Source organism: Strix aluco, chromosome 4 (genome assembly GCF_031877795.1).
Source record: "Strix aluco isolate bStrAlu1 chromosome 4, bStrAlu1.hap1, whole genome shotgun sequence".
Classification (NCBI taxonomy): domain Eukaryota; kingdom Metazoa; phylum Chordata; class Aves; order Strigiformes; family Strigidae; genus Strix; species Strix aluco.
The window spans coordinates 111,889,244-111,914,659 of record NC_133934.1 but is presented as its reverse complement, the minus strand read 5'-3'; the positions used below and the strand labels follow the sequence as shown (position 1 = coordinate 111,914,659).

The 25,416-nt window shown below is 40.9% G+C and overlaps 1 protein-coding gene across 1 annotated transcript in view; it reads left to right on the top strand.

The window, feature by feature from the left end:
- Window positions 1-1,229: 1,229 nt before the first annotated feature.
- KCNK10 (potassium two pore domain channel subfamily K member 10) overlaps window positions 1,230-25,416 on the top strand; it is a 65,730-nt gene continuing 41,543 nt past the window's right edge. The window contains exons 1-2 of the mRNA XM_074821568.1: window positions 1,230-1,254; window positions 2,225-2,282. Coding sequence (XP_074677669.1) covers window positions 2,231-2,282 — 52 coding nt within the window. The 5' untranslated portion in view covers window positions 1,230-1,254; window positions 2,225-2,230. The remainder of the gene's footprint in view (window positions 1,255-2,224; window positions 2,283-25,416) is intronic.

Below are 25,416 nucleotides of genomic sequence, written 5' to 3'. Positions count from 1 at the left end.
CAGGGGTGCTTGGATTAGGGAAAGCAGAAACACCCAGCACCTCCCCCCAAGAAAAGTTGCTGCATTACTTCCATCTAGTTTCTTCAAACTACATACTGCTTTATGGGACCTTGCACACCACCACCAAGTGAAGGTGTGGATTCACAAATACTGATTTCCCTTTAGGGTTGAACAAAGACTGGGGACAAGCATGGATGTGTGTATTTATTTAGGCTCTGAATGTGGATATGAAAAGAGTGTGCCAACCTCCACAGTAAGACTCTCCTGAGGAGAGCCACGTATTTCAGGCTGTTTTTTTCACTAGGGCAGATTTCTCCCTTTCATCTTACAAGGTTAACTAACATCTGAGCAACAGATAGGAAAGCAAGACAGAGAGGGCAGTTGAGCAAAAGAAGTACAGGGCAAAAAGCAGGGGACAAATTGTCTTAGGCACAGGTTTAGATCACAACCACATTTCCTGAAAATTTAGAAGATCCTGGCTATGGGCCTCAGGACTGTTTCTGATATGGTTCTCTGACCCATGACCCACATGAATTTGTGGATCTCTCCCCTAAACCTTTCCCAGTGAATGATCCCCTTCACACAAGGAGTTGATTTCCATTGTGGAGGAGGCAGGACAGGGTTAACCTCCTGCAGGCCCCCAGAGGGGCTGGGGTTTTGTTTTCCTGGCTAAGGGAGGGGAACTGGGGCACTGTATTGTAACTGGAACTGGAGACCTTTCTGGAGCCTTTTTTGGGGTTTGAGGGAAGCCTGGAGCAGGAGGGAGAGGAGGGAGAATGCAGATTTGGAAAGCAGTGAGTGTCTGGTAATTGCATAAGGTAAAGCCAAGCGTCGTCCATTTCCCTGAAGCCCCCCGAGAGCTGAGGGGGGGGGGCTCCGAGAGGCCTCCAGCCTCCCTCCCAGCCCCCTGCCCCCTCCCCGCAGCCTGGCCCCATCCCTCAGCTCTGCCGTGCCAGCCTTTGCCTTGACGCGAGGTGTCTGTCCCTGTCCACAGCGCGGAGAGGAGCGGGGACAGAAAGGGGAGCAGGAGTCCCCTGGCTTTCAGGGTGCGCGGTTCTGGTCCCCCAGAGCCTGCGGGGGCTCGGACGATCTCCTGCCCTTCCCCTCCCCCTGCGCTGCAGAGGCTCTGGATGCTGCCGTACTCCTGCCATGTGCTGCCGCCGCCGCTACTGCTGCGCGTAGCTTAGTCGAGCGTGTCTCCGGCTGCAAACTCTGCTAAAGAAGCCTGCATCCTCCTCCAGGGAAGGATACCCAGTAAGTACCAGCCGGGGCCTGCCCCCTCCCTAGGGCAGCCCGCCACCGCCCCTTACAAAGGGACTCGCAGCATCTCCCCACCCCCTTTTCAAGCCAGCGCAGAGGGGCTCCGTGAATTCCCTCCAAAGCTATAGGGTGGCTCCCTCCTCCTCCTCCTCCTCCTCCTCCTGTCCTCCTCCTCCTCCTCCTCCTCTTCCTCCTCCTGCTCCTGCTCCTGCTCCTGCTCCTGTCCTCCTCCTCCTCCTCCTCCTCCTCCTTCTCTTCCTGCTCGGCTCTCCTCGGCGAGCCAGGCTGCTGCTGCATTCAGCCGGGGTGGTCCCCAGCCTCGCCCCGGCCATGCGGCTGCGGCTCACCCCCCGCGGCTGACCTTTGTTACCCCTCTAGTGCCCGGGGCTGAACTGAGGTGGGCTCATTTTTGGGGGGGTGGCTGAGGCTAGAGAGTGTGTGCGCGTCTGGGAGGTGTCCCTGGGCGGGGGGGCGGCTGGCTCCCCGATCCTCTCAAGCCTGTGGGCTCGCCGGCCCGGGTACCCCCTCAGGTGGGCGCAGCAGAGGGGCCGGGCTGCAGCGGGGACCCCGCCACCCTGACATCTGCAGGTGGGCTGGGCGAGCCAGCGGCGGGAGCCTCCCCAGGAGCCAGCAGCACCCTGGACCCGCTGCCCGTCGCAGCCAGCTTCGTTCCCGCTCCCCCCAGACCCTCTTCGGCCCTCACTCCATCCCTCCTCCGCTCTCTCTGCTGGGGTGCCTGCACCCCTCCTCACCTCGCCGGTACAAACCCCTCCACTCTACTCCCCTCCCCGCCCCTCCCCACCTTCTTTGATTTATTTGTGTATTTCTTTCCTTGGCAACCACCAGTTCCTCTCAGTCAAACAGCGCAGGCTCCCTATAATTTGAAATTAATTTGTTTGACTGCAGCATTGAGACAGGAAGGTTGGGAATTTATTTAATTCTTTTTCCTCCCCTGTGCAAAAAGGAAGCGATGAAATTTCCAATCGAGACTCCAAGAAAACAGGTGAACTGGGATCCTCAAGGTTGGTGTTTCTCTATTACTATCATTACTATAATATCAACATTTATTATTATTTCTTGTGTCTAGTGACTCGTAGGAGACTATTTGACTCCAAATGGGAGGAGGCGTTGGATGCTTGTCTGCTTCCCATGTGCACTGCTCAGTGTTTCTTGCTCAATCCTCGCAGTGTGTTAGCAAATGCTCCTCAAATGTAGGGTTGGGTGGGTGCGTGGGTGAAACCTCTTCTAGGTGTAAGTTTTATAGTTCTATATTTGATATCTCGCTTCCCTCCCCTCCCCTCCCCTCCCTTTTTCTTGAGTATTTTCATGGCAAACTTGCCTGGGATGGGAGTGATCTCTGGCTCACAGCATTGTTTGTTTTATCTGTGGCTCCTTTGTTGTTTCTAGTGATCATTGTCTCTGCTAAATGGGTGATACAGGAGTGGACACAGATGTGGCTGCTTGCTCAGGGCTCCTCCATAGCAAATGTTTGTTGGCAAGCAACTGGAGCAAAATGCTGCTGCATTATAACCCGTAGTGTGGACGGTCTAAAAAGACGTATTAAATAATGGAGACCAAAGGGACCTTTAGACTCTTTACTCTGTCCTGTTACAATTGATCAGCCCAATTGGATAGTTTGATTAACTCTATGGCTAGGTTTGGAGTCTGTCTTGGAGGCTGTGTTTGTGTGATGGGGGAAGGAGATTTACGCCAGTGCAGTGGTTTTCAATAAAATGATCCAAGTGGTGTTTTAAAATAAACCATAATGAAATGCTCTCCTTTCCTGACATGGGGAGGAGGTCCATCTGCAACCTACAGAAGTGACTGAAAAAAACCCTACTGGTAATTTGTATACTGGTGTGTCATATTTCTGTGCAGTGGTACAGGAGCAGAACAACTTGAAGCCATATGCTCAGGTTTGCAGCAGAACTGCTGGCAGCCAGTCGCTGTACAGCAGTGCTTGCAGGAAGTATGAAGTGATAACATGGGCTTTGATTATTCATCTTTATTCTGCAGGTTTGGTTTTAGTGGTCAATTTGTCTGTCATCCTCCATGCCCTCACATCTACAAAATGAAACATTGGAAACAGTTTCTCCCGGTGTAGAAGGAATACAGCAGAACAGACATCTTTCTGCTGAGCAGATCTGATGTGCTCTTTGAATAGTATACCCAATTAAGCTTTAGTTTAAGCTGTACTACATCTTTAATTAGGTGATGGATGAAATCGACACATCAGACTCCTCCGTCCTCAGCTTCACAACAAACACATGGATGGTAGTTCTAACAGAGATTTGATTATTTTAATAACAGTATATTCCTTATCCTAGGGTCAAAATTCTGTGCTGTGAAAACTTGCTCTTCCCAGGTGCTTTTCTGAATGTATGTTTGCTGTTGCTTCATTTTAATACATTTTATGTGTTGCAAAATGCCTTTTAATGCAAAAAGTCCTTTCCTCCCTTTCGCTGACAAGGCACACAGGAGGCTGTACTGATGGCATTCTGTATGCATCTCCTTTGCTTGGCAATCAGCTTTAAAGCATATGGATCCAACAGGTGGTTGGTCAGAATTTACTAATGTGTCCAAAACTGTAGAGTACCATAACAGGTAAAAGGCCTCTGCTGAAATGAATCCCTGCTAAGGACTGCAGAATCCTACCAGTTATTTCCCCTCAGTGTATTGACTTCATTAGCCAGGCAGCAAGGATGCTAATGTATAGACAGGAAGGAAGCAAAAAATGTTAATTTGTAATTCTCCAAGGGACTCAGGAAACAGATAAAATTTGATGGAATGGAAAAAGGCAAATTGGTAAGGAAAAGTTGTCTAAGGGCCAATCCTTTAACCAATAGAAGAACAATGCAATGACACTGTATTCACATAGTCCCACTGAAGAATTAGTGATGTGGGTAGAAGACAAGGTAAATCAGAGTTCTGTTCTTTTTGAAATGAAAATATATTTATGTAGGTATAAATGTTAGCAAAGATCTACACAAAATCACTTAAAGCCCTAAAATGAGTTTAATTTACAATCACATATGTAGTCTGTTCTCTGCATGTACGTGTGAAGAATGATGTTATGGTTTGCATCCTATGTGCATCCTTGGAATTAAGAACTAAAGTAGCTTTTCTCAGATACAAAGATCAACATGTAGAAAGCTGGTGGTGCAAGGGTACGAAGAGTCCTAAGTATTAAAACCAGAGCTCACATCCAGTTAATGTTCACTCTCAAATACCAGGCTCATTTCAGTGTGTATTGTACGATCATGCCCTGTTCTGATCATCAGACAGAGAACGTGCAGTTTCCACAGTTTTGTCTAGTAGGAATTGTGCTAACTTGTGCTAACAGTACTTGAAATATATCAACTGATGTTCCTGGCAAGCAAGCTAGCAGTCCAACATTGTCAGTGAGAGCTATGGTATCTCAAAGATTGTTTAGATCTGATTATTCCAGGCAATATTTTCTATAAACTATACACATTTCTAAAGGCCAGGGCCCTTGCTGTGGATATACGGCTGACTGGGGACTGATGGTGTTGCTGGTTTGAACCCAGGTCAGAATGATAGTCATTGAAATGAATTAATGCTCAAAGTCCATAACGCTGACTGAAATATAAATATTTACATAGATAAATAGATTAGAATCTTCTGGTAGCTTTCGTCTGGCATAAAACTGATATTCTCAGTTCACATCAACAAATACTAATATACCATACAAAGACTTTGTGGAGAGAACAGGTTTAAAATAATAGAATTGTCATGAGGGATGGTGTCTGAAACAGACAGCTAATTTCATAAACCTGGAAGTATAGAGGTTCCAGATTCCTCCAGTGAAGTGCCCTATCATCCCAGGCAATAAATCTATATAATCCCATTAACCAACAGATCAAACTCCAACCCAAAAGTCACTGGGACTTGTCCCTAACAACCCAATGTTAAATATGTCCTAGAATCTCATAAATATTGATTAAAATCCATACTATTTATATACAATCAGTGAAAAGGTTAAAAAATGAGTAAGAAACACAAGCAGGCACCTCAAGAATGTTTTAAGGATGGTTGGACACACTGAGCAGAGATACAGGATCTTACACTACCTGGTCTTACATTTTAAAAAACAAGCCTTGTCTTACTGGTGGAATCAGCCAGGATATACGCAATGATAAAACATTGGATCTGCCTATCACTGATTTTTGCTTCTCGCATTTGGTGCAATTCAGGTAACACAATAATAACTGAAATTAGTGAAAGACCAGATTTTTACTTTCATACCTCATACAACTTCCCATCTATACTTTTCAGAATATGAGTGGCTTTATGGCAGCATATGAAGACATTAATTCTTGTAATTGTTGTTCTTATCTCTCCTCTTTCCTGCATTCCTCCTGCTGTTTGATATACCCACCTGTTGTCCGTGCTTAAATTGGCTTATAATGTCTTTGCACTTACATTTTTATACAGTGCCTAAACCACAGTGGGTCTCTCATCCTGACTGAGACATCTGGATGTTACAGCAATATCATTTTTTTTCCCCTACAAATTATCTGCTTAAAATTGCTGTCTCTTTGTAGAAAAGAAGGATAGATGAGACTGTTTCCAATATGCTCAGAAATTATCCCAAGCATGACTGTCTTGCAGGGTAATGGTGAAATGTCTTTTCCAAGGGAAAGATGTCTATTTTGGTGATGCTCTTAGTAGGCAGAAAATGGAGTTCAGTCTTGTTCCATTTTTGCTGTCATTGCAGTGATATGGATTGTCAAAGCCTTTTGAATTTCCAGGTAGACATTTATCTCTATACCGACCTTTTGGAACTCTGAAGTTTTGATACAAGTTCCTGCGTCTTTTTACAAAGACATTGTTTGTGTAGGATGGCTTTCTGCAGTTTGGAACCCTAAAATCATGCATTTATTATAATCCTTACATTTAGCATGGGAGTTAGTGGTCTGTGGGGAATTCAAGCTGTGGTTGAGAGTCTGGAGTTCCTCTTCAGATTTTGCCACTGACTTACTCTTTACCCTTCAGTAAGCCACTTACCCTTTCTTTTCCTCCTTTTTTCCTTGACTGCAAAACAGGAATATTAATACTTCCCTAATGCACAAGGGTGTTGTGAAATATAATTAACTTGTTTAGAGCAATCTAAGATCTGCTATTGAAAGAAGACCATACGTATTGCAATCAAATGCTAAAGCAATTAGGAGGGAGCAAAACAGCCTGTCATCATACACAGATCACATCAATTAAGAAATAAGGTTATCTCTGCACTTTACAACTAGAGGAAACTAGTATTACTTGAGCCTCTTTACAGACACTGAAAACTCAATTGAGTTTCCTATTAGAGGTATCTAGAGACGTTTGATATTCCCCAGCTGCTGCTCCAGGGGGGCTCAAGTCTTCCATAGGTTCTGTGTCACCTACCATGGGATTTCTCACTTCACCTCAGACACCTCAAGCAGCAGTGGACGCCTATATGTGGGGCAACTGAGCTGAGTCTCAAATGCCTTCATGCAGGTATCAGGATTGGATCATCCCTTGATGACTGTTTGTTGCAAACATCTTCAACATCAGCTACTCATATAAATTAAACTGATGCTGTCTGCAGAGTGTTACAAACTGCTGCAGTTCCTGCTTTTTCTGTCCTTTCAGAGACCAGTGCAGAAGGCAAACTTAAAGGCATAGATGAGTAGAATGAGAGTGTTCTTTTCTGTCCTCTGTTTTCAAGAAAGTATATGAAAAGAAGTGGAGTGAAACTGTGAGCTAGACTGTCTTTCTGCCCCAGTTCTTAGTAGCTCAGTATAAGAAGACTGCTATGGAAAGCTATAATGTGCAAAAAAGTAGCTCTGATCCCAGCAAATGACCCATGGTCAGCAGGATACTGACCATGTGCTACTTGTATCACAAAATTGTATCGGCTACTGACCCAAAATCATACTGGCTAGTGACCCATCTGATAGACCAGGACTCTGCTGGCTTGCAAACTCTAAGCATGGGTTGCACAACAACTGCAAGGAGTTTATTTTAAAGAGAGATTTGAAAGACAATAGAAATTGAATAAACAGGAGGACACTTCTGAGAGTGCATGGTGTAGGCACAATAGTGCCAAGTACAGTAAGGTGGAAAATCTGAAGAGTTTGGAAAACAAATAGAAGAGAATGAAGAAATCAGAACTTTACTAAAGGCTATGTGGAACTTGCAGGGGAGGCAAATGAATACTTGGACCCTAATGTGATAAGAGATAGGAAGATATGACTGAATTAACAGGAGAGAAAGAAAGACAGCAGAGAGCTATTAGTTTCATCATTGTTGTCTTTACGATGCCCTGGAAATGGAAGAACTAAGGATTCAGAAAAGTAAAATTAGTAATAAGAAAGTGGCAGAGGGAAAGGCTGGACAGCAGCTTTCTTAGTAATAGTGAGGAAAGACTGAACTCTAATCAAGACAAGAAAGATGAAGGGTAGGGTATCATTAAAATGTCATCTGTACTGTGAGAAAAAGGGAATGAAAAGAAACAAAGGCAATATGAAGCTGTAAGTACAAGACAGGAAAAGCAGTAGAACTATCAGCAGTGGGAGAGGTTAAGACAGAATTATTATTTAAGTGAAGAATACCAATGCTATTTTTTGCCACATATGTACAAGAGTAATCCATTAATAGGCTTTTGGACTGAAAAGTCCCTTGGGCAACTCTTGAAAACTGATGCTACCTGAAGTGATGGAGTTTGCTTTTGGGAGAAAGATTAACGATATCAATTGTAATTGGGTAGGTTTTGGTTTAGCTTTTGACATTAATGTGGATTTATGTAGCTAGCGTGTGGACTATATCAGCTTCAGACAGAAGAGTGCATATATATGGTGATACAGTTTAATTCCTTCTCTCTTGACTTAATCCAGAGCTAGGAATTTTACCACTCACTTCAGTGCGAGCAACATGAGATTTCTCATTTTAAAAGCATCAGAACTGTGTTGTCCCCACAGGCATTACTGAGTTAAAAGTAAAGAAGTGCCTGGAATCACTGGGAGAACAGGGGGCCTAGATGTTGTGTTGCAAATAGGGTAGGTACCTGGAGTAAAATGGGGATGGAACAATGAGGAGGTCAAGATAAGAAGGGGATAACAAGCACACTAGTATTATAGAATAGAGTATTAGAGAATTCAGTGTGATGGGAATGCCTACCCTTTATTTTGTAATAATCTCAGTGTAACAGCAAAAGCCAAAGTAGAGACTATAAATGCTAAACAGTTTTCTGTTTTTTATAGAATTTTTATGTAAAAGAACTGGCATTCAGCAAAAGACTAAATACTACCGTTTAAAATACCTTGTTATAGGAATACTTCTGGTTTTTCTTTTCTGTAAGAAATTGAAAACATCCTGGGACCTGGCCTTTATCAGACCGGCTGTTCATATTCTGGTTCCTGAGACATAGGTTATACTTCTATTGTTTGTCTATAAAGCATGTATATGAAAAGCATTTTAACTATAATGGGAAATGTGCTCTAAGATGAACCCGCTGACTTCCATAAATAACGTGCCATGCAGTTCTCACTGGTTACCCCAATGAGATAAACCGAGAGAGAACAGCACATATCATATACCCTTGTACTTCAGGGTGGTAGTACCAATCATTATGATTGTGATTATTATTATTATCCCAACATACTTTCTGGGCTGCTTTTCACAGTTACAATCAAACATTACACAGATTATTTAAACAAAATGCTATTTCAAAAGCGAGCTATAAATCTCTTACCATGTTAATGAACCACAGAATTTAAGGGACATTTCCTTGGTCTGGGAATGCTGAGACCAAGAATTCAGATTTCATATTTTCTTTAACTGCTAACACAGTTCTTATGCTATTACAAATCTTATTAGTGGCAAAGTGTCCCAAATGGATGTATTATTATGTGTTATTCAGATGTCCCAAAATACAAGCAAAGGAAATCGCTGGTAAGATTTTGAGGTTAGAGTGGAAGTTTTGGTGTGGCTATATCTCAGTGTTGGAAGTGGAAATGAAAGCGAGTAAGGTGATAGAATCTGTTATGAAAAACTGTGTAGAGGGGAGAAAAAAAGATGGAAGAGACTATACAAGCCTGGCTTAATTTTATTTTTCTGGTTTTAAAATGAAAGGGGAAGATCCTCCTGACAGCTGGAGTTGTGACAAGGGGCATGACATGTAAGATATATGAAAGGGATTGAAACTTGTTGCATTTAGGATCTGGAGTCCTGAATAGGGGTAGTGATCAGCTGCAAAGTCTGGGTGTGGGTTCATTTTTTTAAAAAAGTCCAGACATAATTAGGTCTAGCATTTTGTTTGAGTTTGCTGTTTGAAACCTTAGAGGACATTTGAAAAGGAATAAAGTCCTACCAAGGAGAAACAAAGGAAAGCTGCTTCAGGTAATGTAGATTGCAAAAGAATAGACCCAAAGTGTAACCGGGTCAGATCTGCTGTCAGAGGTACAGAAAATGCAGAAAGAAGAGTGTATCTGTAGCAAGGCTGAAAATGCTATGAGAAAAAAATGGGTGGACATAAAGACAAGTTTGGCTGCCTCCAACTAGAATTCACTGTTTTCAAGCACATGATGTTCTTTCTACCTTTCAGAAGTAAGCACATAATCTAGGGCATATTTTTTTAAAAAAGGAGTATCTTTGTGTTCTCTATTGGTTCCTCAGGCGTGTATCAGGGTCTTCCTCTGTGAGCAAAACTAAAGCACAGTATAAATAATCTTATGGACATATTACAAAACATCTTAATCTCATGAAGTATCTTTAATATATGATGATGTCTTTATTTGACTAGTCCTTCACTGGAGAAGCATGCTTATGTTTCTTCTGTTTGTTCCTTAATTCTGCCCCCAAAGAGATGCATTCAATAGATCTTTAAATTGTTTCAGTTCTCTGTCTTTCTGATTACCCATAGATTATGCATGACTGTGTGACCTTTTTCTGCTGAAGATAATAGACTGTTTAAATAATAGGGAATAGCAAAAGTTAACACCCTAAAAACCATCTTCTTACAAAGCAATACAAGTTATTTTGGTACCACTATCCTACAGGATCATCACAGTGCTTTAAGCATCAGGCTTTGAGTACCTAGATTTGTTAGAGCCATATGTTCATATCTCAGCAGGACTGACTCATCTTTTCTTCCCTAGGAAGGAAAAACAACATGTTACTGACTTTACTGGATGAGGATTTTGGATTTTGGCACCTTAAACTTGTGCCACTGAGATTCTTAAGACTTGGTGATATGCTGTTAAAGGGTGCTTGGATGATTTCCCTCTTACTCGATACTGTAATATAATAGTACTGGCATGATTTGAAAACAGCAAATACATATTGACAGCTTGTCTAGGGCTTTTATCCTCTCAAATTTCAGCTTTTCATTTTAAAGAAACAAAAGGCAGTCACTGGCTACTATGTGTGAAAAAGCTCAATGATGGAAGAATTGTAAAAGAAATGGTACTGCAGAAACTCCCAGCTGAAAAAAAGGAAGCAGCTCACACATCTCAAAGACATTCCTCTAGCTTGACTCAGAATCATCACCGAGTACTTAAATGTTAAGACTGCTAAGTTTGGATTGCACAAGAAAGGGTTGTGCAGAGAGGCCTTTGGAAGCAGCAATCATGGCAGCTACAGAAACAACACCAGAGCCACCTCTTCATGATGCTACAGCCACCATACTAATTTGCCTTCATGAGAAGCAGAGTTCATTACTGCGTTACAATGATATACTGACATGTAACCTTGTGACCCAAATTTCTCATTGCTACCAGATGTTATTTGTTGATTCAGTTTTCTAAAAATAGTCATCTGCTGCTGTTTAAGGGACTGTAAGACAGCTGAGACATTTACATAGGCCTGGTATATATGATAATGGACCTAAGGGAGACCGCTGCCCTTCTGGAGCAACAGTTTAAGGCCAATTAGGATATCATAGGACCTCTCACTTGGTCCTATATAACATGGATGTGCAACTGAATTATGCCATTTAAGTGTGACTTAGTTGGAGAATAAACCACCTAAATATAGGTAGGTATCTGAAATGCAGAGGTATTCTAAGTTTCTAAGGACCTGCTATGGTTAGGTGATATATAGTCAAATATGGTTTCTGGAACCTGGAGAACTTTCAGTGTGTGTCTGGTTCCAGGGTCAGCAGAATCACTCTCCAGGCTGCTCTGACCAATTTGACCATGTCTATATTGACTCTAATGGGATGCATTCCAAGTTACAGCAAAGGAAAGAAATGAGACAAGGCTTGTTCCTGCTCATATTTTGAACTTCAGCTCAAATGACTTTGGGTAGCTTCTCACTAGGAGGATTTAGGGCAGGTATACACCACCTTTCCCTGGTGGATTCATTCTCAGTTTGCGCACGCTTTGGGGTTACAAGAAGTTATACCGTCATGGCTAGTGCAGCTCTGCTGAAAGCGATAACATACTACTATGATCTTGACATTACTAGCAGTGATTTAATTTGTATTCACCATCTCTGAGTGCAGGAGAATGAGTTCGTGTCTACCTGTTATGCAGTGTGCAGGCATACTTTTGCTTATGTGAAGCTTAATTGTGGACAAAACTGATTAGAGGGCCATAGCTGTCTCTTTTGTAAGTCTGATCTGTGAACGCATGTAGCTACATGTCAGTGATGCAGTATGGCAACACTGTGAACTACTGCGAGATGTTAGAAGCCATGCCATATCAGCAGATGCCATCCTTGTGTAGCTATAAAGTTTTATCATAGTTCAGATTACAACTATATTTCTATAGTATTATCTGAATAGAAGCTGAGCATGAGATAAGAAGTCTTGTGTAATGCAGTTGTTATACCAGACTCCTTATCATCTAAGATACCCTAAATTATATACTAGATAGCAAACTCCAAGCCAGCTTTGAGCAGCCAGAATCAGCCTGGCTTTGACCTGGAGCTCTGTGTGCCCAGCCAGCCTCTCAGTGACACTGTTCATCTGTTTTGTTTATGATATAGTACCGTGAGCAGCATAATGGGTCTGAAGTCTCTTTAACCTACTTCCTTTTGCTTACTTGAGCTCTCTTTGACTCACAGTCACTTTCTAATAATTGTCTTACAGGCAGAATGGACAGGTAGATCATTCTGACTGTGGCAGCTTTACTGGTGTAACTTACACACCAACAGTGTAAAGAAAAGTGTGTATGTTATAAAGAATTTAGAATAAGAGAAAATAAAAATTACCATGCTGAACAAGTGCATTTCAAACATCAACTTTCTCTTCCTTGTGAAAGATCTTTTCTGTACAGAGTAATTTTGTAATAGCTATCTTATATTATATGTGTTCTTCCTCCTGTTCCAGAATAGGTTTTCAAAGTATTGAAAAGCCTTCGTTCACTTTAAATAAGACTGTTACTGTATATAGGAACTTAAGAGCGCTAAATAGACTTGATCCTCAGGATATGCAAATAGTATAGCTCCAGTGAACCAAAAAATAGCCCAACTGATGTGCTTCTTACAAGATCTGTGACCATGACCACTTGATGAAAGATCCACTTTTATTGATGTTGCCCAGAAAATTTGAGAAATTAACACTTAATTGAAGTAGTGGATCATTAATGAAGTTTGCTTGAATTCAAAGTATTTTTCTGTAGATTCCAATCATTAGCCAGATTGGGGAAGACACCACTAGACTGATGCAGAAATTCCTACTTCTTGTTTTTACAGTGGAGCTGCAGTGCGAGATCTTTAGGTATGGTCAGTAATGTGCAGATACACCTGTAAGGATGCCCCAAGAAATCTTTGAAGGGGAACAATTAGTGCTAATGCTGTTCTTATTCTGGAGTTAGAGGTTATATTGCATGTGTTTTTCTGGCCTTATATGTGAAAGATCTGTCCTTGGCTGTTAACCTAAGAGAGTCCTGCAGGAGATATTGTACTGCCACTGCTGAGCTATGTGTTGGCATCTCACAGTTCCAGTCTATACTATAATCAGTGGTGCTGCTAAAGTCCCCTTTGCATAACTGAGGTGATCAAGAGATTCCTTCACTCCACTGTTAGGCTGTAACCCTGGCAGACAGCCAGCATCAATCACATTTCAAATGTAGATTAGATAGCTTCCTGCTAGGAAGGCCAGCATGAATCTTTGCTTTGTAGTTTGTCTCCTCCACTTGCTTGTCTTACCACTAGGTTTCTGTCATTAAGAATGTTCCTTTGTACACAGACCTTCTTATGCTACGTTGCAAGACTTAGGTTTCCTTCACTGGTTGGTCTGGCCATGAGACCACTGGCTGAATTTCTTTTGTGAATCCTTGAGATGATAGGATATTTGGAAGATCCTGGTTCAGTTGGTCTAGCAGAAGGACACCAGCTAAAACCCTGACCCTACATCATCCTATGAGCACTTTGAAGGAAAACACCTTGAACACCTGTGGTGGGAGAATCAGACTCTTCCTAAATGTTACTGGAATCTTGGGACACTTCCTGGTGAGGAAAAGTAATCAACTTGTTTCATCCAATGGCATGTCATGGTGCAATGGAATTTTTAAATCAGTCTTTAAAAAGAAGACTGTTGATAAGCAGCAGCATCACTGCTTCAACCTGTCTGTTGTTCATTGAAGGGTGAAGTTTGCAGAGAACCAGAGAGCAGCTATTTATGCCTTGGTGCTTGTACTTGAGGCTTGTGACATACTGACAAGAAAGCAGTTTTTCTATATATTACCTAATAAGGAAAAACAATAGTATATTCATCTCTTCTGACAGGAACTCTTTTTCACAAAGTCGTATCTATACCCAAAGATCTTGAGCCAAAAACACTTGCTTCCTATTTGGCTCTTGACAGAGCAGACACCTGCATGTATTAGAACTCACAATTTTAGCAAGAGCAAGAAATACTGGATCTAATGCTAGGAAAACCTGTTTTAGTAGTGATCTATTGGTTTTAGTCTTATTGCAGAAAGGGAAAGGTGAGAATTTTTCTTGGGTTTCTCTGTATTCAGTTTCTCTATAAATAGCTTCATAAACCTGATGATAGCACTGCTGCCAGTGAGTGTGTTGGAACAAACACAGTCACCAGTCTTGAAGCAGAAGGGCTCCTTATTTGGGACTTGCCCCTGTCAGTCACTTCTAATCACCCCTCAACTCTTCCTGCTCCTCACTGTAATGCTCTTCTACTCTATTTCCCATTTTCCAATACCTGAAGTTCATTGATGACTCCTGTCACATGTGAGCATGAGCTTGGCTCGTTGCTCTGGGCTCAAGTGTCAGAGGCAACGGGGAGGGTAGCTGAGTGCCGAGAAGAGGAACTGAGCTGGGAGTTACGGGTATGCTGCCTCCCACGCTGCCAGCACGGTTGGAGAGAAGTGAGGGACAAGAGCAGATGGATGGATTGGAGGAGGGCAGGGTGGAAGAGAGGTCAGGAGAGAGAGAAAGCAAAGCAAGGGGAACAAAATTCGAACTGCCCTCCAGCAGTGTACAATCTCACTCCAGCACAAGACAAATCTCCCTCAAGTATTCGTCTGGACTTGGCAGCTCTGTAAGTAGTGCTACAAATGGTGTCAGTAGCAGTGCATCTTCATGTTAATGCCAATAAGTGTTAGCTAGGAACCACCCGAGGACTGCTGTCCTGAAGCCAAACCAGAAAGAAAAAACCGAAGATGCTTTCAGCTGTTCCTGGAGTTCACGTCCTGCCTTAGCACATCCATTCTTTTGACCAGTGAGCTGTCACGTATGCCTTAGAAAAGTGCAGTGCCTGGGAGAGGGAGGAGGGAGGGGAAAGTATCCCAACATCCCATGACAGTGACTTTTGCAGAGATTTTTTTAATGTCAGTGGATAAGTTCTGGCTGAAACCTGTGCAAGCCAGCCTTGGGCTTCCTGTTGTTTCCCTGCCATTAGCATAGCCTCAGTAGGCAGGAGCTCTAAGGCTGTGTTTGCAAGAGAGTAACTCTTGGGCAGTCCATTTTAGGTTTGTGGGCAGGCTCTGACTGCGGTTCTGACAGCAGAGAGGCTGGGTCAGAATCTGGAAGTTCTTGTAAATAATCAGCAAGAGCAGCTTACACATAGGTATCATATTTTTCCTTTATAACCAGCAAAAGAAAGGAGTCTGATTTATGGCTGTCTATTAATCTTGTAACAGACAGACCAGCATTTTGTCATGTATAGTGAAAAAGAACATGTCTCCTAAGAGAACTTGAAGATTTGCTAATACATTGATGACAAATCATCGTACCTGCTTGATGCACATATGACAAAGACCTTGTTTTAATCAACTTTCAAAATTACTCTGGAATTTAATTAATTTGCTAACATCTCTGTGGCAGTGTTTGCATGAGACAAACTGTGAACACATACAGTATTGTTTTTCCTCAGTGTCATGGGGGTTTATTTATTATTTGTGAAATGCTTTGAGATATTTAGATAATCATGAAAGATTATTACAGATTTGACACAACTGATGCAAAGAGGTGTTGAGATGTATTTGACTATTTTACACAGAAGGGGAGGGAATTTCAAGAGCATTTTCCTTCTGTGAGGCAAGACTAGAATATCAAGATGAATGATTTTGAATTGTTCTTTTTTTTAATACCCTTAACATTTCACCAGTTTGTTTAGAGATCCTGGATGATGAATACAAGCCTACAACATTAGGCTGTTTTTCTTTGTTACCCTTCACTGACAGCTTTTCTTCTTGGGTCCATAGGAGTGTGCAGGGCACAGATTGAAAACATTGACCTAAATGATTTCTGGCAGATGATTTTATGCACTGTTCTTAGATACTTCCAATGAAGGAGATTTCAGTATCTCTATGGCTGTTCCCATGTTTAGCTATCCCTGTAGCTAGAGTTTTTCCTAATATATAATCATCTACTACTTTGGTACAGATTAATCAGTTGTTTCTTGCCCTATTCTTAAGGGATCTAGGAAATAATTCATCACTGTTTTCAGTTAGTCAGTGTCTTCTTATTTTCATTTGTGAGACTACAGTTCACATTTTTACACTTAGTCCAAGCAGTGTTTTCATTTATATTAACATGATACTTTGGGAAGTTGCAATGAAAATCAAAGTGGGTTGTTGAAAAGATAACTGTGTTGATAACCATTTTGTGTCATGGACAAATGACATTTGAATATGTGGTGGAGTTTGATTTACTGTGGTTCAAACCAAGATAAGAGATCAGTCAAAAATGATTGAAGGAAGAGACTGGTATTTCCAGTATTCTTTAAATACAGAACCACTGTTTGCCTCCTGTAGTCTGCTAACTCATTGTCTCCTTCTATATTCCTGTACTCTTAACACTCAGTTACAGTGAAGCATGTCAGTACTTAGTCACCATTCGATATTTTGGTGATAAGTGAAGCAGAGAAAGATGTTGACTAGACTAGCCTTTTCTGTGCCATTCAGAGTTTGTTTCCCTTTTCTATTAGCCTGAAGAAAGAAAAACATATCTTCATCCTCACTGGTTGCTAACTATATGCAGTCATTGTGTGGAAGCCAAAAATGGACATAAAGTTAAAGAAATAAAGTACAGATGTCCAAAATAGGAGTGGCGCTTTTTGGATGCATCTTAAAACACACAGGTGTGGGAGCAGGAGAGTGGCTTTCTACTCCAGCCCTGTAGTTGTGTGATTTTCATTAAGCAATTTCATTTTGACTAGGCTATACCTACGCAGTTGTATTCAGCAAGAGTTGAGCGTTGCTGTCTGAGCTAGGCCAGCCCAAGGAGACTGTGGACTTGAACCTATCTGGTACAGCACTGTTTTGAACCAAATATGTCCTGCTAAATGTCTAGGCCTATAAACAGAAGCTCAGCACTATGCTAACAAAGCTACCCAGCTTTTCTTGGCTTGAATGTGTTTTCTGTGCAAATCTTAATAAAAGTTGGATCAGTCTGCAAGAAGGAGCCTAAAAATATTTTGAATTCCTCACATGAAAGATTAAGGAAAATTATTGTTGTTCAGCATCAGATTTTTTCAGAATGAGCTGAAAGACAGATATATGGTAATTATTGCTATTTGTAATATATTCAAGGCAGTGATACTCCTGTTCTAAACACTGCTGATGTTAGGGCCCCTGTTCTGAAGACTTTATTCTCTATGAAATAAATAATTGTAGTATTAATGAGGAAATATATAAAAACTGCTTTAGAATTGGATTTGTTGGCATAGTGAGATTTTCTGATTTTTATATGGTTAAGGGCACTGAGATTTTAGTCCTGCAGACTTTTTATTTTCATAAGCAACCATTGTGAGTTTTTCCTTTCCCTGCTTTGAAAGCTCCTTGTGAGATGGGTGCTTGAACTGACATTCTTCTGTGTTTTAAAGAACTTACAATTAGAAATGGCAGCACCTTTCAGAAATACAGTAAGTATAAAAATGATATTCAGACCCTCCTCTCTTTCTCACTATACTTTCTTGACCAGAATTGAATTATCTTGTACACAGTTCTTTTCTATCTCTTTAGGGAGACTAGGTTCAGAATCGCTAAAGTGAAATGACAGAATAGCAGAGAGTCTTTCAACAGCCTCACAAAATCTGTTGAAAACAAAGAAAAGGGACATGGCATAGCTCAGGGGAATGGTAATTGCATAGACTTTTTAATCTTTTACACACTTGTTAAACTAATCACAGCTTGATTAATAAGTAATCTAAGCAGTCAAGTTTACCCAACACCTGATTTCTAGCCGGTTAACATCTGCGAGCAGATTGTGATTTTCTTTTATTTTTTAAAATTGTCAGTCAGATATCACATTGTATTGCTACTTTTTCTTCATTGGTTAAGAGTGTATGCACTTCCCACCAGAATGAAATATTTAATGAATTTGACATTTAGCTTTATGCGAAAATGTATGCTGCTAACATCCATTTTCTTAAATGTGTATAGAAAATGAGTGAAATAAAATGCTTATGTGTGGGAATGAAAAATGAGACTGAAGGATGATAAAAAGTAAAAAAATCAAATCCACTCAACAAGATGAATGTTTTTGTTCCACATTGACCCAACTCCAGTAGAGAGTGGCAAAAAGGCATTATTGTTGGAAGGCTCCTTGCTCTCTCTGTAGCTAACTCATGTTCATCACTGTAGTTTAAGTCCTGATCTATACATTGATATTCTCAGGGCATGATTGTTATGGACTGATAACTTTTTCACCAAAATCCATATGCACTCTGTGACTGGTGAGACTCGAAGGAAAAACAGTGCTGAACAATACATTATGAATTGTGTCCTCATCTTTATTGCCCCTGTGCAAGGTGGGTTGACTTTGCTGCCAGATGCCCACCCAGCCACTCCTCTCACCACTCCTCCTCAACAGGAGAGGTGGAGAAAATAAGATGGAAAAGTTTGTGGGATGAGATAAAGATGGGGAGATCTCTTAGTAATTACCATCATGGGCAAAACAGACTCAATTTGGGGAAAATTAATTTGATTTATTGCCAATTAAAATAGATTTGGATGGTGAGAAACAAAGAAAAAGATTAAAATACCTTCCCCCTCCTTTATTTTTTTTCCTAGTCACAACTTCAGTCCTTCACTCCAGACTCTTCTTCCTCCTCCCCACCCCACGAGGTGCAGGGGGGATAGGGAATGGAGGGTTGTGGTAAGTTCATAACAGTTCCTCTAGGCTGCACCTTCCTCCTCACACTTTTCTCTTGCTCCAGCATGGGTCCTTCCTATGGGCTGCAGTCCTTTCGGATAAACCTGCTCCATCATGGTCTCTCCATGGGCAGCAGTCCTTCAGGAAATATCAACTTGTTCTTGTCTGGGGTCCTCCATGTGCTGCAGCGTGGATATCTGCTCTGGTGTGGTCCTCTCCATAGGCTGCAGGGAAATATCCTCCACCATGGTCTCTTCCAAAACTCGTACAGGCTGCAGGAGAACATCTCCCACAGCTTCTGGAACACTTCTTTCTCCTTCACTGACCTTGATATCTTCAGGTTTGTTTCTCACACTTTTTTTCCTCATTCTTCACTGCCTGCACAACATTTTTCCCTTTCTTAACTATGCTTTCACAGAGGTGCTGTCAGCTTCACTGATGGGCTGAGCTATGTCCTGCGGTGGGTCCATTGGAGTCAGCAGGAACTGGCTGCATCTGGCATAGGGCAGCCCTGGCCTTCTCTCAGAGACCACCACTGTAGCCACCCTGCTACCAACACCTTGCCACCTAAACCAGATACACTGTCATGAAGACCAGATAGCCAGGTACTTGGTTTCAGTCAGGCACTTGCTGCACAACTGAAGGAAGCAGTGATACTCTGGTAGTATGGACAGCAGAAATTGGAGAAGTTTGCTACAAGATTTGTCCTTTGGAAGAAACTGCTATCAGATAGGAGTGACAGTGTACTTCAGTGGAAGGCAAGATTCGTTCTGATGACTTACTGCATAGTTAAGTTTCTTGTCTGCCACTAAAGAAGCTCTCCAGGAACAGAGAAGGGGCTTCAGTTCCCCTTAGTTCTTCTGATATCTAGTGCACCAGCATCACCACTCTGTGAAGACTCTCATAGTTGGGAAGCTCTTTCTACAGAAAAAGAGGCCTTAACTCAGACCACACTGATTTCTTAATTTATACCATGTTCCAATTTAGGCTGTTTAAGATTTTTTTATTTTTGCCTAAACTATATTTTTCTAATGAAGAAGAACAAAAGCCACATTATAAAACAGTGGTGTTTTTTTGTTTTCTCGTAACAATCACATTCCAAATCAATTAAGCAGTTGGGGTATTCCAAGAGCTATTAATTAGTATGTTTCAATTATAACTGATGAAGCAGGATTATGTAGATTTTTTTCTGAAACTTACCAAGAATCATAATTTTGAGCACTAGCTGGAAATATATGACAGATAATACAAAAACTGCAGAAGCCTTTTATAAGACATTTTCTCCAAAGCTGCTGCCAGGGATGGCAAAGCAAGGGTTAGACATAATTCCTTCTGGTACATATTACTGACATTTCTCTCCCCACCAACAGGGAGAACTCAATATATGAACTTTTACTCTATTTCCCTAGCATTATTCTATAACAGAAAACAAACAATGACTTTATTCCTTATGCAGTTTTGTAACCTAATGTACTTGTCCCTGCTCTCCACCCCACTCAGGGAAAGGAGCAATTGGGAGCAATCAGTGCTACTTTCTTTCTAACAGCACATTCAATCTTTTTGGTTTAATGTATGTTGCCCTTTCTGCCTTTACGTGTCTCTCTTTCCGTACTTTGTTGAATGCCTTCCCACTGATGACTGCATTTGCAGCAGACTGCTGAGATGTTGCTGAAGTCAGCAGTGCTAATACTGCATTAGAGAATCCACTTCAGGGAAAACAATATTAGATTTAACCAGTGGGGTATGGCTGCAGTAAAGAGCTATATGCTCGGAGGCACTCTGTGCATTTTCCAAACAAACAATATGTCAAGCTTTGCTTTCACGAACAGTAAATGTAATAGTAATGCTTCTCACTTCAATGGCAGTTTGCAGCAAAATGCTGTACAAAGAGTAAGGTGAAATTCCCCTTGTGCGGCAGGCTCGCGATAACTTTCACTGCTCTAGTCATGTAGTTGAACACCTTGGGGATATGCGGAGGGACCAGTGCCAAACCCGTGTAAAATATGTCAGCGCTGAGAGTAGTTTTCTTGATCTGTGGCTGTATGGATCCCATGGTCCCCAGACAGTGGTGCTTACTATTATGCCTCAATCCAGAACAACAGCCACAGGGATACTAGTGTTCTGCCCCATATGTAATCATAGCCTGCAGGCAGGATTTTGTTTCCCATTTCTTGATCACAGCTGAAATGTCACCTGTTAATTAGCCCACATCATGCAAAGATGCTGCACAAACACAAAGGCAGACACAATCACTGTCTACTGGGATTTTTGGTCTAAAAGCCAGACTTTCTAAACCAACATCAGATTTTTGAATGCCCAGTGTGTAAAAATCCAACATTCATTGTGTTGGTTAAATGGATGCTTTCTACTTTACAAAACCTGTTAAAAAAACACAACAGACAGAGATGAAGAATGGGGGTGGGCTGGAATAGCAAGCAAAGCAGGTGGTGGAAATGATTAGGCCTGTCCTCATAATGCAGAATTTTAATGGCTTAATGATTTTTTGGTTACACAAGGACAGAAACTTCCACGTTTCATTACTTCTGTCATGCATATAGCAACCACCCACTTCCTGTTGGACATACAAATTCCCTTCATCCATAAACTCCCATGCATTTTCTGTGACATATTCATGAGAGTTCATATAGCTGATAGCTTAATACACTGATTACCTCAGCTTTTCCTCTAACATACCTCTTATCCTTGCTCTGACTTCCAGTCATAGCCCTGCTATCTTAACCCAAGCAGCCAGTAGCTGAAATCACTTTGGGGAGCCTTTGGGAAGGTTGTAGATACCTATATTCCCCAGGAACTTCTGTTTGGAGATGAGCCAGAGCCTTGGAGTGCAAGATCATAAGTTATCCACTGGCACTCTGCCTTTCCACACTGTTCAGTCAGGAAGCCTTTTGATGTTGTCTTCAGTGTGTGGCCATTTCAGAAGAGGGGTGGGGGGGAACCCAAACAACTAGAATACTCTGTCCAGTGAAAATGAAATAAATGAGGCTCCTGCTAGGACACTAAAACAATTATGGCCAGTGGAGTCCCTCCATCCCCCAGTCCTTTATGACCCGTTTTAGAGAAGGTAGATCCACCAACTTTTAGTGGCTGGTGCAGGCAAGCTGTAATGGACTTGGCTAGCACCTCACAGACATTTCCAAGCCTTGGTGTGCCAGGTCTCTGTTCTGCAACTTCATACACTTGACAAAATACTGTATTTATAAATTACTTCAAGAAGGAATGCTGGTTTATTAGGTAGTGCTACAGAAAGGATGTACAAGTGCTGATAACCCAATGTAGGATCTTAGAAAACTGTAGGGAGGATGATTTGCTCATGAATTTTCTCAGTGAAACTGGACTGCATGATAAGATTACTTTATAATTCAAACTAAACTTCTATTTTAAAGACAAAGATAAGGAAGAATCCATAGGAAATTTTGAGTGTTTGACTATGTAAATGTTTGAAGAAAGCATAATTTCCTTTCTTTAAAAAAACCTCCCACCGTATTATGAGGATTTTGCAGAAACATGCCAGTACTTACCTTCAGATGCATATCAAAGAACCTTTTTACTTGAGCTGAAAGTACTTTGTTGTCTTCCTTGGATGAACCCACTAAAACTGGAGATGAAAATGTCCAGTTTCATTTTTGATCAACTCATGTATTAAACTTAAAGTCAGCTGCTGGGTTTATGAATCCATAAGTATATATGGCCTCACTCTAATTCTGTGCTGAATCCTGTGAAAGCAACACTTGCATCAGATGTGTCAAGAATACTCTATTATACTCTTATTAAAATGTACATATATTCCTGTGTGCTCATGTAGCACAGAAACATGGAATAAAATAAAGTACTAAATAAGACACTCCATTAAACCTGACTCATGTTTTTTCACAGATAAAAATTGTGACATCAATACCACAGAGGAGGGTATGTTAATTTAAAAATACTGTATTTGGTTTAAACCAGTTGAGAAACTCTCCTCTAAAACCAGGTTTCTTTGGTATCTCTGTGTTCTTGGCATCCTGGGTAAGATATTTGCCAGGATATAGGTCAGTGTGGCAAAGCCATGCTTAATGTTTTCATAGTCAAAAGCCAGTTGAACATCCTCTCAGCATTTTGGATCTTATTTGAAGCTGTCCTTCTGAGGTGGCTGTACTTTGAACCTCTCTGTCTGGAGATTTTCCCCTTAGAACTATTTTCACAGGTTATCTAGCTCACCCTGCTGCTGTAAAGCAGGGCCAACTATACCTAAATATTCTGGCAGAAATTAGTCTAACCTGTTCTTAGAATCATCAGTTTCCTAAAGCAAAGCAAGCCTGCAGTAATAAAAGAGAATTTTTAACATGAAGCAATTTATGGCGCATCGCTTCAATACGTCAGATGTTTTACATTGCAGTGTTTTGCTTTAGAATAGCATATTTCAGTTGGAAGGAACGTACAATGGTCATCTAGTTCAAATGCTGACTGCTTAAGTTGGGTTAAGCTTTGCCCCAGTCTTCTTGATGGTCAGTGAGTGAGAGTTTTGATTTCTTAATTTTCTTTAATATTAGCAGAAATCTCAGGTATTTAAGCTCCTCACATATCAGTGGGAGGCCTGGCTGTACTGTTTGTCAGTACATCAAATGCAGGTAGTGCAGTACTCTTGCAGGTGAACAACTGTACAGATCCTAACATTTTAATTTGATTTGTAACATCAATATCTTCAGTTGCTTTATTTTAAATCTTATCCAAACAAACAGGAACTCACCTTTCTTTCCCCACTGGCCTCCTCTTCTTGGGGTAAGGCCTGTGTGGAAACACTGGTGTGTTCTTTTGAGGTTACATGTCTATTAATTCAGTGCATGCAAATGAATGGAGATTCATCATTACTTTCAGTGAGGCAGATTAAGTTTTCTTTGATATGATTTAACAAACACACATGGATGAGACTCTGTTTTGGGAAAAGCCTGTTCTGACAGCAGCTTGTTTTGAAAAAACATGAATAAATAAAGTAGGGATTGTGTTCCACATTTATTGTAAACATATCCTCTTCTCTTTTGCTCTACATTTGTCTTAAACTATAGTCTAAACTATCTCTACAAATCCAAGAATTTATGTAGTCCTTAATTTTCTTAAACTTTGTATACCTCTGCACATTGCTGAATTGCCACTGTAGTTCATTCTTTGATTTTAGTAAAACTTCAGTGTGTTAAACTTCTGAAAATGTATATAGCTTTTATGTTCATATGTTTGTTCAAAAATTGCACAGACATGGATTCTTACAGGACACTTGTGTTAGAAAAGTAAGTACTATTTTATCTTTTTCTAGTTGGTGAAACAATGGATTAAAGGCAAATGGTAGCACTTTCCTGAGAGAACAGGTTCATGGAGGCAGAGTTCCAGTTAGAAATCTGGACTTCTGACTTCTTACCATGTGCTTAAGTCACTAACCCCACTCTTGTGTCATAAAGAGGGAGACAGCTGCTAGATGGGAGTATCTACACTGGTTTTCCAATACTTAACTGCTGCTTAAAATCTAGCCTGAAACATCTCTGTGGTATTGACTACAGCTGTGCCTTCTGCTTTGTAAGACCATCTCTGTTACACATCAGTTGCTCAACTAGCTGCTTTAGTTGAGTCTTCCTGTGTTTTAATTTATATCATATACACCACTTTATACCATTTCTACATGCACTTAAGGTAGGTATTACTAATAGCAGAAAACGAAAGACTTTAACACAGTTCTTAGGAAAAGAGTTATCTTTTATTTTAGAGATAAGCAAGCTGAGCACAATAATCCATTGAGCTGTTTAAGTGACACAATATTTATAAGAACATTTTCTGTTCCCTACCCTGAACTTCCCATCTTGTTCTTGAATCAGTAAAACACATTTTCCTTTGAAGACAGAATCAAACAGGCCATGATTTTACTGTAAAGCTGTTATTAACACTTTGCCAGAAATACGATTTGAATAAGAAACAACATTTATACTAGCAGAGAGAAAAAGAAATCTCACAAAAGCTGTTTTAACTCTACCAGCTCTTGACTTCCTTCCTCTTGACTTACCATTTGTGGGATATCGAAGTCGGGCATTTCTCACCACTGAAAATCTCACCTAGCCTACACTGGACTATGACATTCATGGTAAGGTGGATAGCTGTTTCAAAAAATTGTAGCATGCTGTTTTTGTCATATGAATTCTGCTCTCTTCTTACCATGTGAGTTTCAGATCCTGAGACTATTTTGCTGAATAATCTCAAGTGTACAAAGTCAGCCCTCAGGCTTGCAGGATTTGTGTTGATTCACAATACACACAGTATTTGCTCTAACTAATGTAAATTGGTTGAATTCCATGGAATCCGTGGAAGTTATGTTACACTGATTTACATCAGTTGAGCCACTTCTGGGAATACTCAAATTTATTTAGTTCAGTAAGGAGATATTGTGACTCAGATTTAAGATATTTGCCTGTAGAGGAAGGGAGGTTCTAACTGCTTCACACAACCTCTTTATCTTATATTTCCTCTGAATACTTTTCTGATATTTCTGCTGAAACTCACTGTATCTATTACAAGAATCCTTTCCTTTCAGGAGATTTAGAGAATGAAATAATTGATCTCCTTTACGAA